Genomic DNA, 16042 nt, shown 5'->3' with positions numbered 1-16042 from the left:
ACACACACACACACACACACACACACACACACACACACACACACACACACACACACACACACACACACTTCAATTCAATTCAATTCAATTCAATTCAATTCAATTCCATTTTATTAAATTATCAAATCACAACAAGTTGTCTCAAGACACTTTACATGTAGAGCAGAGACTAGTCCCACCCCGAACAAGCAATTTTGTGACAGTGGCAGTTTATATGGTATAATATAAGAATGTTGAGATAATATACAGTATAGCGGTATAGTATAATATAGTAGCAATCCACAGTCGTGCTCCAAGAAGAGGCCTGCAGTCACCACACAACCAAAGGGAGGAGGAGAAGAGAGAGGACGAGAGGAGAGAGGAAGGGGATGTAAGGAAGAGGGGAGGGGAGGTGGGGAGGGAGAGAGGAGAGAGCGTGACATATAGGGTGACTGAGTACTGAGAGAAAATAGGCTTTGTCATAAAGAAGTGTTTTTTAATCTAGTCTTAAATATACAGAGTGTGTCTGCTTCACGGACTGAAACTGGGATAAGGTTCCACAGCTGAGGTGCCTGAACACACACACATTTGTCCTAATATGTATTTGTTGTACTCTACTCAGTAGTTCGTTCAATTTTCAGTTCCATTCATTCAGTCTAATGATGTTGTTGTGTTGTTTTGTCCTGTCAGGCACCTGGCCCAGAACCCGTTTGTATGTGACTGTAACCTGAAGTGGCTGGCAGAGTACCTGCGCTCCAACCCCATAGAGACCAGCGGGGCGCGCTGCGCCAGCCCCCGCCGCCTGCACAACAAACGCATCGGCCAGATCAAGAGCAAGAAGTTCCGCTGCTCCGGTAAATAAATGTCAAAATCTACCAGCTTACAATGCAGTGCGACGTGATTGTGTTGTGAGCTTGTAGAACAGTTATTAGTCATTATTTATATATTTGTACATATTTTATAAGTAGGCCTATAGGGCTTAAGTGGTAAAACACAAATATTTTAATTTGCAGTGTGTTTGGGCAAGATAAAGAGGATCAAACAAAGTGCATCTGAAACGGAAGAAAGAGGAGAGAGAGTGTGTGCGTGTGCGTGTGCTTGTGCGCGTGCGTACGTGCGTGGGTGTTTGTGTGTGCGTGCATGTGTGTGTGTGTGTGTGTGTGTGTGCTTGAGTCTGTGTGCACATGCGTATGCTAATGCGCGTGTGTGTGAGCTCAGAGAAAAGAGGAATGACGTCTCATTCTCATTGTGTCCATAATGCCAGCATACACTGTACACTCCAGAGTATTAACTATGAGGGGGGGGGGCACAGAGTTCTCAAAGTTTGACTATAGTATGTAATGTATGTATGAGGCCAGCCTCTTGCCAGTGAAACCCGCGGGCAGGCGCCTCCACCGCCGTATAAACCAGACGCTGCTGCTTTCTAGCGCTGCCAGACTGTGAACGCACGGAGCAACGCGTGACATATCACTTACATCAAGCACCTCGACGTACAGATGGACGCTTTCATGCATGGTGTGTGTGTGTGTGTGTGTGTGTGTGTGTGTGTGTGTGTGTGTGTGTGTGTGTGTGTGTGTGTGTGTGTGTGTGTGTGTGTGTGTGTGTGTGTGTGTGTGTGTGTGTGTGTGTGTGAGAGTGAACATGTCAATGTCTGTATATGTTTTTCCCTTTGAACCTCTCTAACATTTGACTTGGTGTTTGTTTTTTTTCAGCCAAGGAGCAGTACCACATCCCAGGTAATTTGCGTGCGTGTGTACGTGCGTGCGTGCCTGCCTGCGTGCGTGTGGGTATGCGAGTATGCATGTGTGTATCTGTATCTGGCTGTCAGCATGTACAAGTGTGTGCGTGTGTGCGTGCGTGCGAGTATGTGTGTGTGTGCGTGCTTGTGTACGTGTGTGTATCTGTATCTAGTACACGCTGACAGCATGTACAAGTTTTGCTGTATATAACAAATGAGCTCCTTCATAACTCATGGGAGCAGGAAGGAAGGAGGACAATGCTTTTTCAAACCATGTCGCCTCAGAGTAAAACCAGCCACTGGAGCAGAAACAGAACCACATTAAAAACTGAAATGGGAACACGGTGTGTTTCTCTCTGGCGGGTTGAGACGACTAAAGCGAGGCGTTTACGTTGAGCTGTTGGTGTGTGTGTGTGTGTGTGTGTGTGCGTGTGCGTGTGCGTGTGCGTGTGCGTGTGCAGGTACAGAGGACAGGCGTCTCAGCTATGAGTGTAACAGCAAGCCCATGTGTCCCGCTAAGTGTCGCTGTGAGGCCAACGTGGTCGACTGCTCCAACCTCCGCCTCACCAAGTTCCCCGAACACCTGCCCTCCTCCACCGAAGAGCTGTGAGCGCGCACACACACACACACACACACACACACACACACACACACACACACACACACACACACACATATACATGAGCACATACACACATACTGTAGTAGATGACATTTTGTGGCTTGATTTATACTTCGTTGTACGGCTGCAACAGTTAATTGAACTAATTGATTTAATCGATTGTAAAAACATCATTGATTTGAATAAAATAATGGATTTTCAAAATAGATCAGTTATTTTCACTATTTGTGCTCAACACCATTATACGACAAATTATGAAATAGGGCTTTAGTGGTTAATCAGACAAATCGATTTAGCCAATTATTAAAAATAAAAAATATATATTTGCATTGATTCCTCAATACATAATTATATATTTTTGCATTATCCCCCCAAAAAAGTTAATCGATAGAATAATCACCAAGAACGTGGTTGAGTTGCGTGCCGTTGTTGCACACATTACGCCGAAAATACCTGATAAAGAAAGCTTGATTTACATAGCTCATAACTCGTATGGAAGCATAAATGAGGCTTATGAATGCCGATGCATATTCACCCTGAAATGCACACACGCACACACACACACACACACTCAATGAACGTGTGCACACAGACTTGTGCATTGCACTTGACAAAAAGTACAGCAGTGGTTCTCAATCTTTTTCATGTCAAGGACCCCCAAAATGATATGTATTTGGCCGTGGACCCCCATCACAAAATATTTTGTTCCAGGGACCCCCCCAGAAGCAAAGAATCAGAATCAGAATCAGAATCAAAGCAAAGGATTGAGTTACAAATGTTCGCTTTAAAAATATATATATTCAAAGATTTGCGCTCATTTTCACGATTTTTCAAAAAATAGCAGATCTACAAGCTCGTAGCGCGGCTTGTATATCTGCTAGTTTTGTATAGCCAAAGTACAAAATGGTTAAAATCATTGTGAAGCTATATTACTGTAACAAATGTTGCTGGGGACCTCCTGGTATCCCCCGAAGGACCCCTGGGGGTTCCCAGACCCAACTTTGAGAACCACTTTGCAGTACAGGATCCACAAGTACACGTGTGCACACACACACACAAACACACACACACACACACACACACACACACACACACACACACACAGGTCATATTATAAATGCTTGTTCACGATCCTGTATGAACGCTCGACACACTGCATGAATGCACACGCTACAGTGGTGTGTGTTCCCTCACTAATGATGATGCGTCGTTCCGGTTCCATCCTATTGATCGGCCATGTCTCCCTCTCTCTCTCTCTCTCTCTCTCTCTCTCTCTCTCTCTTTCCTCGTCCTCTCCTCAGCCGCCTCAACAACAACGACCTCTCCGTGCTGGAGGCCACCGGCGCCTTTAAGGGCCTCTCCAACCTCAAGAAAATGTAGGTCACTCTCTCTGAGAGAGAGAGAGAATAAATGTCTGTATAGACATCTATTCTTCCACTGCATCATCGTCTTTGTTCCGTTCCCCCTGGGGGGTAATGGGAGGGGTGGGAGGGGGTGGACTAATTTATGGTGTAGTGTTTGGAGGAAATAGTTCATGGAGTTGCAATCAATAAGTTGCGATCAATACGTAGCTCCATAGAGATTAATAGAGTTAGGTGTTTTAAAAAAAACTCTGGTAGAACTTTTGTGTGCCCTGAACTGTCCCCCTGTAGCCTTTCTTTGTTATTAGTCTGTGTGTGTGTGTGTGTGTGTGTGTGTGTGTGTGTGTGTGTGTGTGTGTGTGTGTGTGTGTGTGTGTGTGTGTGTGTGTGTGTGTGTGTGTGTGTGTGTGTGTGTGTGTGTGTGTGTGTGTGTATATACAGTGTGTATATATATATATATATACGTGTGTGTGTGTGTGTGTGTGTGTGTGTGTGTGTGTGTGTGATAAAATAACCGAACTCTTCAGAAACATAAAATTGTAATGCATTTGATCTTGACTGTACAGTCGATTGACTGCAGAGATGTTAAAGGGACAGTTCACCGCCAAAATGACTTTTTTTCTCCTATCGATTAGTCACCCCATGGAGGCTTGAATTCATGGATATTTTTTTGTTTTTGTCGCATTCCTAAGCCAATAATTTGATGACCGGCAGCGGTTTCCGGTAGGAGACACAAAGAGTCTCCTTTGTCTCTCCTACCGGAACCGCTGCCTCCGCTGGTCATCAAATTATTGGCTTATAGGAATGCAACAAAAACATTGGGTGAACTATCCCTTTAACAGAGTGGGGTTAAAGCACTGCTTTGCATTGTAACCACCTTAGTGTGACAATAATGACAGTAATGTGACCCCTTGACCCTTTGAACTTGCAGTAACCTGAGCAACAACAAGATCTCAGAGATGGAGGACGGGGTGTTTGAGGGAGCGCGCTCCGTGGTGGAGCTGCACCTCACCGCCAACCACCTGGAGTCTGTCAGAGGAAGCATGTTCAAAGGCATGGAGGGACTACGCATGCTGTGAGTTGGACCCGTTTTGTCCTCCCCTTTCTCCTCATCCTCCTTCTCCTACTACCTGCATCATCATCATTATCAGTGGTGTAAAGTAAAGTACATTCACTCAAGTACTGTACTTAAGTACAATTTTGAGGTATTTGTGTGTGTGTGTGTGTGTGTGTGTGTGTGTGTGTGTGTGTGTGTGTGCGTGTGCGTGCATGTATGCATGTATGTGTATGTGTGCCTGTGCTATAGGATGCTGCGGAACAACAAGATTAGCTGTATCCATAATGCCAGCTTCACAGGCCTGACCAACGTCAGACTGCTCTCCCTCTATGACAACCAGCTGAGCACCATACTGCCTGGAGCCTTCGACACACTACCCAACCTGTCCACACTGTGAGAGAGAGACACACACACACACACACACACATGCCCAAACTGACACACATGCGCAGTGGCGTGCACAGACATTTTGAGGGGCAGGTGCTCAAGTAAATTACGCTTTTTTTGGTTTACTTGGTCTGCTCTTTTTTCCCTCTACACCTATACCTCTTTGCCAAAAATAGCCGATCTACAAGCCCACAACGCCTCGCGCTGCGAGGCGTTGTGAGCTTGAAGATCTGCTATTTCTGGCTAAAGTTCTCCTCAGAAAAGGGATGCTAGGTTTCGAGTGGTTATGGTAAAAAGAAAAATCATATCACATAAAGATTTGGCGGACCCCCTGTAGTAACTCTGAGGACCCCCTAGGGGTCCCGGACCCCCTGTTGAAGACCCCTGCTGTAAACTGAAAGGGCACTTCTGGTCAAGAGGGCAAAGGGCAGATGCTCTAGCACCACTTAGAGTCGATCTGTGCACATCCCTGCACACACACACACACGCACACACAGACACACACATTAGATTCCAGTGATTCCCAACAATTTGGGATTTGAGGATATTGCAAGTGGGACACTAAATAATTGGCAAAACACTATTGATAATATAACATTTATATTTAAAAAATATATACTGTATGTCATGGTATTTTTGGGGGTGTTGTGATCTTCAAGTGTAAAACAAATGTAAAACAATGTCAATTTAAAACAAAATAATCCTATCACATAAAGATGTGGTGGCCCCCCTGTAGTAACTCTGAGGACCCCCTGTTGAAGACCCCTGCACTATGCTATAACCTGCTGCAAAATGATAGAGACATTCAGGATCCAAAAGCTTTTTGTCCCTCCCTCCCTACAGGAACCTCCTGGCCAATCCCTTTAACTGTGACTGTCGTCTGTCGTGGTTTGGGGCGTGGCTCCGTAGCCGGCGAATCGTGACGGGGAACCCTCGTTGTCAAGGCCCCGCCTTCCTCAGAGAGATCCCTATGCAGGACGTAGCGACCCCCGACTTCCAATGTGAAGATGGTAAGAGAGGAAAATATTATCATGATGAACACTACATGCATACAAAATATTATATCAATGATGAGCACTAAATAAATGTATACAAAATATTAAGAAGTCACAGAAACACACTGACTGTGAATCCATGTGAACTAGAATTAGAAAGTAATATACAGTACAATGTACAGTTTCTCTAAATCTACCTGTCACATACGGCATTGGTTCTCAAAGTGGGGTCCGGGGACCCCCAGGGGTACTTGAGGGGGTTCCAGGGGGTCCCCAGCTAAATGATGGACAGGAACCAAATGGACCCTTATGGGTCTGTAACTCTGAGAGTGTACAAATGGAACCAACGGGTCCATTTGGTTCCATTTGTACACTCTCAGAGTTAAATTAACATTGGTTTTACAATGTGAATTGGGGTCCCAGAGGTATAAATGCCATTAAATGGGGGTCCGTAGCTTAATGCATGTCAAACTGGGGGTCCTTGAAATTAAAATGGTTGAGAATCACTGCTAGAGAGCCGTAAAAACCTTCTCTTATTGGGGTCCCTGGCTTATCTTTTCAAATGGGGGTCCGCGTGGTAATAAGTATCAATTAGGGGGTCCTTGACATGAAAAAGTTTGAGAACAACTGACATACGGTATACAGTACGTATATCTCAGAATATGAATATGAACTGCACGTAACAGATAAAACTGACCAAAGTAGCTTAAACTGTAAATACAGTCCAAAAAAATAAAGGGAGGAGGACAATTTGAAAGATCTGTATGGCTTCTGCACAATTGAACTATCTGAGAACCCTTTTATGAATGAACATCTAGCTTACGGCCAAGCCCTTTGTTTTTACCCCTGGATTTCTTTCTGGTGAAAAACACAAAGGTACTTATTGGCTCCCTTTTGCTATTAGATGATCCACAGATAAACTCCTCTCCTCTCCTCTCCTCTCCTCTCCTCTCCTCTCCTCTCCTCTCCTCTCCTCTCCTCTCCTCTCCTCTCCTCATACAGGTGCAGTGATGGAGGACAGTGTGTGTGGTCCAGGTCCTCAGTGTCCCAGCCAGTGCACCTGTATGGACACAGTGGTCCGCTGCAGTAACAAGCACCTGCAGGTCTTACCCAAGGGACTGCCCCGCAACGTCACCGAACTGTGAGCCGTGTGTGTGTGTGTGTGTGTGTGTGTGTGTGTGTGTGTGTGTGTGTGTGTGTGTGTGTGTGTGTGTGTGTGTGTGTGTGTGTGTGTGTGTGTGTGTGTGTGTGTGTGTGTGTGTGTGTGTGTGTGTGTGTGTGTGTGTGTGTGTGTGTGTTTTCTTGCAGGCACCTATACATAACATAAAGTGTTTGTGTTCATTAAGGTTTTGTGTACCGTTTTCTGTGAGCCAGGGTCGGTATCACCTGAGGGGAATAATGCTCATAGTCATTGTTGTCATGGTCAACATGTCTAGAGCCTTGCACCAGTGGTAGCTTTATGGGTGCTATCATGCTTTTTATTTTATAACACTAGGCGAAAATGACATGGGTCAATATATGAAAAAATACTACTTAACCCCCTTGGTCATGATACCGACCCCCCCAGATGATACCGATGATGACCCCACATTTGGGGCCCTGGCTCTCGGACTATGTATTTATTTATTTTATTGGATTTTTCTGCTGTCCAGTTGAACCCTAACCCTGCCCCCTCTGCCCCCCCCTCTCTCTCTCTCTCTCTCTCTCTCTCTCTCTCTGTTCCTCTAGTTATCTGGATGGGAACCAGTTCAGCAGTGTTCCTAAAGAATTGGCCACCTTTAAATACCTGCAGTTGGTGTAAGACATTGGGCTTTGTACATTCTACAATGTAGTTCTATCTCACAGCTCATAACAATTGTTGTGTTGCTACTACTGTTCCCAGTGGACTCACCAATGTTATAAATCAGTGATTCTCAAAGTGGGGTCTGGGGACCCCCAGGGGGTTCCAGGACCAAGGGGGTCTCCTACTGAATTTGTATAGCATCAAAATATCACTTTAAACCTATTTTATACTTTGGCTGTTCAAATCTAGCTGATCTACAAGCTCACAGCGCATCGCATCGTGTTGTGAGCACAAATATTCACAAATGACATATTCACATATCTTCACAAAACAAAAATCTTCTCTATGTCCCTCCCTGGCACAAAATATGTTCAAATGGGGGGTCCGTGGCCAAATGCATATCAAGTTGGGGGTCCTTGACATGAAAATATTTGAGAACCACTGTTGCTGAAAGTACAGCCTGTACTGTACTGTAAGTGTGTTGGATGATAGTGTCTAATGTAAAGCAGTCTATGGATGCTGTAATCTTTGTCAACAGTATCTTGGTATAGGCTCTGTGCACAGCAGCCATATTATCACTTCCTTCACAGGTGTTACCAATGATACTAATGAAGGCTCTGTTCCATTTAGTGTAGCACAGTGGTTTCCACGACCCCCATAACTCTGAGAGTGTACAAATGAAATCAAATGGTTCCATTTGTACACTCTCAGAGTTACACACCTGTAAGGGGCCATTTGGAAGCCCATGAGGGTCCCTGGGCCCCAACTTTAGACCCACTGGTGTAACAGAGTGTTTCCAGTGGGCCAACATGCACAATATCAGCACCCTGACTCTGTTCGACCAGAATGGAACAGAGCCTTATCATTGGTAACACCTGTGAATGTCTTCATAATATGGCTGCTGTGAATAGAGCCTGCACCCAGATGTTGGCCAATACGTCCACCAGGGGGTGCTATAGACCTTCTAACTGGCTCTAGTCTTCCAATAACTTGTACTGCATTAGAATAACACACATACCCTGAATTCCACTCAGACTATCTCTTAAAACCATAGACTGCAGCAACTGTTTTAAGGCTGCGTTTTAATCTAAGTGTGCATTAAGAAGCCGCCTGAACTTTATCTCTGTGTGTGTGTGCTGATTAGAGTTAACCCTTTGTTTCCCCAGAGACCTCAGTAACAACAAAATCAGTTCCTTGTCCGACGACTCCTTCTACAACATGAGCCAGCTCACCACATTGTGAGTACGCGCACACGCACACGCACACACACACACACACACACACACACACACACACACACACACACACACACACACACACACACACACACACACACACGTTTGTATTACTATACTTGTGAGGACATCAACATTTTAGGAAGCCAATTTTATGATTGATTTTTTATGATTGATAAAAATAGCAGATCTACAAGCTCACAACGTGTCGCAGTGTTTGACATCGCCGCACAACTAAGTATAAAATAGGGGAAAATCTAACCCCAACTCCCTAAACCTAACCTCTAAAGGTCTAATCCTGAACCTAACCCCAACCTGAATCTTTTTCTAATTGTAAACGTATCTCTAAAAATGATTTAAAACATAAAACAACCATTTTTTCTCACGAGGACCAGGAAAAATGGTCCTCACAATGTCTATTCCTCAAATTCTACTATACTTGTGGGGACGTTTGGTCCGCACAAGTATAGTAATACAAACACACACGCACACGCACACGCACACGCACACGCACACGCACACGCACACGCACACGCACACACGCACATGCACATGCACACGCACACACACCTCTGGATCTATCAATCTATCGATCTATCTATCTCGCTCTCTGTTCAGTTCAGTTTATTTTCAGCTTTGGACAAAAACAGCAACAAAAAGTTATGAACAATGAACACTGCAATTAGGTGCCACGGTGTCACAATGTCAAACATGTTCATGGTACAGATGTGCCACTTCAAAACTTCACACGTTACTGTTCTTTCCCTGAAAGTGCCCTGAAAAAGCATTTTTTCCTCCCTGTTTTGCCCTTAAAAATGCACTGTTTTGCCCCTGAAAAGAAGTTGTCACTACACACCCCCGTTTTTCTCTTCAACAGACACCCATATACATGAGAACAAAAAAATGTGTGTTGAAGAAGGTGTCAGACTCATTATGAGGCGAAAGGTGATTTGAAGAGGTCCTTGACCAGTTGCTCAAATTAATTAGCATCATAAAAGCAGTGATCATCAAAATAATTCAGCTTTTTAAATGCCCTTCTTTGTCCCTCTTATTGCCCTGGGAATCCCCTGAAAATTTACTGTCTTGGCGATGGCAGGACATTTGAAGTTTTGAAATGGCACATCTGTACGAAGCACGAAGGTACATAGTAAAACATTTAGGTTAAAAAGGATAATACAATAAGGTCCTGGGGACTTTCATTGTGGTCCTGTGTATTCAATTCATCAGGGTTTTGACAACCACTGGGTAATAGTCAAGAGCCAAACCAAGATGAATAAGAACACCTCCTACATATTTGAATTAGTGAATATAATTTACGATCCATCTATAAATATGACTGCATCGTGAATATATATGAATTAATTAAGTGGGTTTAAGCAGGTATACGGTATAATGAAGTGAGCCAGTTGTAGCGTGTGTAGGTGGTTTGGGTGTGCGGGTGCGTGTGTGTGCGTGTGTGTGTGTGTGTGTGTGTGTGTGTGTGTCTTAATTGTGCTGTTCTCCCCCCCCACTAGAATCCTCAGTTACAACTCTCTGCGTTGCATCCCTCCACTGGCGCTGGGAGGCCTGCGTTCTCTACGACTACTGTAAGCAACACGCTAACTAAATGCACGTCTACATGCACACATATACAGTACATGCACACACATGCATGCACAGTACACCACACACACACACTCACACACACACGCAGGAGTGATCGACATCTGCTTTTGTTTAATTAGGTGAGCGACGCTCGTTGCTCTCTGTCGTCGTCAAGGTGACGATACTCCATAAAACCACTGGATCAGCTCCAGTATATATCGTCGCTGTCTGGGCAGAAACCTCTTATCTCCATATTTTTTTACTTTTTGTGTTTTTTCGTAAATTAACGCTGTACTTGATCATACTACGGCGTCACAAAAAAGCATCAAAAGTAGCAGATCTACAAGCTTGAAACGCGGCGCGAAGCGACGCGTTTCAAGCTTGTAGATCTGCTGCTTTTGATATTTTTGTATTTAGATCCTGAAAAGTAACAGTTTTGGACACCTGACAGAGATGATATATATATATATATATCTTCGCTGTCAGGTCGAAACCTTGTATGTCCCAAACCGTTACTTTTTTCAGGAAATGGTAAAAAAAAGAACCTGTGTTCCAGTGAATCCGACATAGTTATTATATATATATATATAGTTACAAGCTCTTGTTAATACTTTTCATTGGTTCAATTATCAAACCCACACACTTGACCACTTACACTTTCACTTTCAAAAATGTTCATAAATAGTGAAAATAGCTGATCTACAAGCTCACCGTGCGTCGCATAACGGCATGTCGGGAGCTTGTAGATCGGCCATTTTCACTACTTTTACCCGACACTGTCATGCGACGAGGTATGCATTATTTTATGGAGAAGAAATACGACCAATATATGACCTCTGTTCTTAGACTTCAGTTTGACTCTGATTATATACAGTACAACATAATAGGCAGCGTGCCTAATTTACCTTATTGCCTATTATACTAATCATGACAATTATGCTTATTATTACACTGTGCTGATAATTCCCATACAAATGCATATATGTCTATTTGGTGTTCAATAATGGTGCTACAGCTGTAATTAGACATATTTCTGTGTAGTTATTTTTACTTTCTTTAAAGCTACATTCTGGGACTTATTTTAATGAAAAATTAATAAATCGCTATTTTCTTTTTCTTTCAGGTCTCTCCATGGCAATGACATTTCTGAACTCCATGAGGGCATCTTCAGTGATGTGGCTTCTCTGTCTCACCTGTGAGTCGCACGCACGCACGCACGCACGCACGCACGCACGCACGCACGCACGCACACACACGCACGCACACACACCTCACTCACCTCTACCACCTACAGTATGAGTACAGAACACACCCCTCCATATCGTCTCTGTCAGGTGAAAACCTCATATGTCCAAAACTGTAACCTTTCAGGATTCAAATTCAAAAACAGCAAAAGTAGCAGATCTACAAGCTCAAAACGCGTTGCTTTGAGAACCAATGCTCTACATGGCAGAAGGGCACTTTACAACAACCGCTTGAGTTCCCTCACCTACAAACAGCCACCAGGATTACAATTATCATCTTTCTTTTAGTTTTTACAATGTGATTTAAAAAGTATAAAAAGAACATGCAGTCAAAGCATGACCTTAGTCAAATCAAAATGTGGGTTTGGGGAATCGTAATCTCTCTCAAATATATATATATTTTTTACCAATGGTTTCCCGTATCGTGACACCCCCTAGTGCTGGGGTGGGTGTTCATTACGTTTCATTCCTGGCTCCAATAAGAATCAATGTTTTAGTGTCAACTGTCAGTGAGTCTCCACTGTCTCTCTCTGCTCTGGAAAAGAAAGGTCCACCGGTTTGGACAGATAGATCCACAGCTTTCAAGTGGCTGCCTGCAATATTGGATTAGCTGGAGAGATCAACTAGTTCCTGGGGCAATATTGATCTGGGCTGCATGTGCGTTTGTGTGTTTGCATGCGTGCGTGTACGTGCGTGTTTGCGTGCATGTGCATGTGTGCGTGCGAGCACACCCACACAGCAGCATCCCCAGTCAAGCATGATTTGAGCTTGGAGGAGAGAGATGGGGGACAGGGGGGGGTGTAAATACATACAGAAGGAGGGAGTGGAGGAGAAGAAAGGGAATGATAAAGTGAGCAGAGGAGGTAGGGAAGGAGACAGCTGATCTGTTGATGATGAAGTCACCATAATGTTCTTCTATGCTTGCTCTGCACAACACAAGCCATGACCGTGTTAGGGTCAGAGCCATAGACACATTTTCACTTGAGTTTTAGCTACAGTAGGGCTCCAACTATCCATTATTTCGTTTTTTTAATATTTCAACACGATCCGAATATATTTTTGCGAAAATAGCAGATCGACAATCTCTCAAATCGATTATCGATTAGCTTTTGCATCCGTACTATTAACAATACTGTTATAGAATAGAGTTACACAGAACAACATCTGTCCCAGGCTGAGCCTGAACACACATTCATGTTGAAAACTAGCAGCATCTCAGGAGAGCTTTAAGGAGTGAGAGCGCCACTGTGTGGACATTAAAAACAGTACAGCAAATCATTATCTTCCTTCCTATCTTCCTTCCGTCCGTCCGTCCTTCCTTCCCTCCCTCCGTCCTTCCTTCCTAACCCACCTTGTCATTCTTAACATAATAAGAATGATGTAAATTCTCTATTAGAGGGTCAGTTAAAAACATAAATCTCACTCGGCGACCTTTATTGAGCTATTTTGACCAATTAACAGTGCTACCCCCAGATTAAGATCTAGATCACTTAATCTAGACCACTTTAGGTTATTACGTATGTACTGTATGTACTTTGTCTGAACTTGTTTGCTCTGTACTGGCCATGGTAACCCAACTACTAATATACAGTATGATGGGATATACAATATACCTTTAGAGGATATGAACTTAGAGGTGTGTAGGAAATAGGAACACTATGTAAAAGATTGTTTTATTTTGTGTTAATTCACTTTTTTCTCCAGTGGCAACGAGCGATCTGTGAGTGGGTGGTGGGTGGGTGGGTTTAAAAGCGGAGGGGAAAAGAAAAATGGAAGTACAATATACATTAATTTACATGTAATTTACATGTACTATATATGTAGCCCATAACCTCGTTCTTCCCAATAAAACAACAAAACAACAACAACAAAAAACAAAATGACTGGTATTTATCTCTGTGATGTAACAAGGTGAATGGTTTCATTGACATTCCCAGGGCCATCGGTGCCAACCCTCTGTACTGTGACTGTCGCCTACGCTGGCTGTCAGACTGGGTGAAGAGCGGCTACAAGGAGCCTGGCATCGCCCGCTGCACCGGTCCGCGTGGCATGGAGGGCAAGCTGCTCCTCACCACGCAAGGAGACAAGTTCGAGTGTCTGGGTAAGTCGGTGTTCAGTCAGTGTAGCACAAAGGCATGGAGAGTGACAGCCACCCACAGAAGCATAAATAAACATACAGTAATCTCCTGTCTAGGTGACACATTAATGTCCTCAGCCTGCGGCGCTCTGCAGTCAATTTCTACCTTCTATTTCTGTCTGTTATAGTTACTGTGATACCGTATTATGTGTCATTTACTGGGTTGTGTGTGCATCAACTGTTGGGAAAATAACTTCCTCCCTGTGAACAATAAGCCATCCTATCTATCTATCGATCTGTTCTATTGAGCTGTCTATTTATCTGTCAACCTATTGCTCGCGGGTGCCGCGCGGGCGGGGCGGGTTAAGATTTGGACGCAATTATCACGGGGCGTGTCAAGGTCAACACACACATTCAAAAATGCATTCTTGTACCTTCTCTCTCTATCCTATTCTGTCTCTCCCTCCCTCCCTCCCTCTCTCCTCTTCTCCTCCTTCCCTCTCTCCTCCTCTCCTGTCTCCCTCCCTCCCTCCTTCCCTCTCTCCTGTCTCTCTCCTCCTCTCCTGTCTCCCTCCTCCTCTCCTGTCTCTCTCCTCCTGGAATCAGCAGAGCTTGTGTTCAATGTGTTGCTTATTGTCACAGCTGCTAATCTAACGATATCCCCTTGCTTGTATGTTAACTTTATCTTTGAATGTGCCTTCACTGCAATGTTGTAGGCCTGACTGTGTACTTTATCGTTTAATGTTCTGTCGTGTACACAATTACAAAGGATAGGAAGAAGATTAATTGTCTAATTCGGCCCCTGCTGAGCTAAACCACAACCTCTAGCCTTTAATACCTGCATGGCGCTGAATATGCATGGTTCCTCCGTTCCCTCCCGCCCCCGAAGCGTTTGCTAAATGCCTCTTTCTCTCTCTTTCTTTTTCTCTCTCTGGAAAGCTACTGAATGGACTCGCGAGTGTGGTGTTGATGTATGGGGTTGATGGTTCTATTCCCTGTGTGGACATTAAAGGGGTTAGAGGGTGTTTCTAACAGCGCCTAACAGGCTCAGAGGTTCTAGTGTCCATTAACCTCGCGTCACCAGACTTTCCACCTCGGAGGAAATGCTGGTATTAGTTCTAAAACTAGCCATGTGATCCAGTTTAGAACAAAGTTTAAAAAAGAACCGTGGTTCCGGTGGTTGGTTACGGTTGGCGTCGCATTGTTTTTGTTCCCCACATAATGCGAATCAATTAGTTTAGTCTCACTAGTCGCGCTACGAGTTAGAATAAAAGATGGACGTACCAAACAATTATTATACCAAAAGAAACAAAACAATAATACCAAACTAAACAAATTTTAAACTAGGGGAATCATTTTGGAGATGCATGGCGCTGGTGGTTCCGGTCACTGGTTCCGGCCACGTGATGACGTAATGATAACTTACAGTATTTCCACTCCGACCGGATCAGAAACCCGAAAATGGTATTGATCCCACGCTAAGAGTCCATAGTAAAGCAGCTTGTGTCCATGTGTCCAGGCCCAGTGGAAGCCTCTGTCCAGGCTAAGTGCAGCCCCTGTGTCTCCAACCCGTGTCAGAACCAGGGGGTCTGCCAGGCCCACCCCACACAACTCTACACCTGTGTGTGTAAACCCAGCTTCACGGTATGGTATTTTCTGTTCAATCCACCAATCCCATATGTTTATGTGCGTGTGGTGAGTGCATGGTTATCTCTGTCTACATTTGATAATCCTATCAAATTACTTGATATATTGTGTGTGTGTGTGTGTGTGTGTGTGTGTGTGTGTGTGTGTGTGTGTGTGTGTGTGTGTGTGTGTGTGTGTGTGTGTGTGTGTGTGTGTGTGTGTGTGTGTGTGTGTGTGTGTGTGTGTGTGTGTGTGTCTCTCTCTCTCCCCCCAGGGTAAATACTGTGAGACTCCAGTGGATGCGTGTGCCAGTAACCCCTGTACCAATGGAGGAACATGTCTCACTGACGAACA

The 16042-nt window shown here is 44.2% G+C and overlaps 1 protein-coding gene across 1 annotated transcript in view; it reads left to right on the top strand.

Moving 5' to 3' along the window:
- The window catches only part of LOC311058273 (slit homolog 1 protein-like), a 103717-nt gene that overhangs the window by 60661 nt on the left and 27014 nt on the right, over window positions 1-16042 (top strand). The window contains exons 14-28 of the mRNA XM_084075658.1: window positions 670-833; window positions 1692-1715; window positions 2179-2323; window positions 3641-3715; window positions 4632-4775; window positions 5007-5150; window positions 5988-6154; window positions 7142-7280; window positions 7868-7936; window positions 9089-9160; window positions 10672-10743; window positions 11865-11936; window positions 13923-14086; window positions 15582-15706; window positions 15963-16042. The exon at window positions 15963-16042 is cut by the window's right edge and continues 15 nt beyond it. Of these exons, the coding sequence (XP_083931784.1) occupies window positions 670-833; window positions 1692-1715; window positions 2179-2323; window positions 3641-3715; window positions 4632-4775; window positions 5007-5150; window positions 5988-6154; window positions 7142-7280; window positions 7868-7936; window positions 9089-9160; window positions 10672-10743; window positions 11865-11936; window positions 13923-14086; window positions 15582-15706; window positions 15963-16042 (1656 nt within the window). The remainder of the gene's footprint in view (window positions 1-669; window positions 834-1691; window positions 1716-2178; window positions 2324-3640; window positions 3716-4631; window positions 4776-5006; window positions 5151-5987; window positions 6155-7141; window positions 7281-7867; window positions 7937-9088; window positions 9161-10671; window positions 10744-11864; window positions 11937-13922; window positions 14087-15581; window positions 15707-15962) is intronic.

The sequence above is a fragment of the Gymnoscopelus microlampas genome, assembly GCF_963454915.1.
Source record: "Gymnoscopelus microlampas genome assembly, chromosome: 2".
NCBI classification, from domain to species: domain Eukaryota; kingdom Metazoa; phylum Chordata; class Actinopteri; order Myctophiformes; family Myctophidae; genus Gymnoscopelus; species Gymnoscopelus microlampas.
This window is presented reverse-complemented; position numbering and strand designations above follow the sequence as displayed.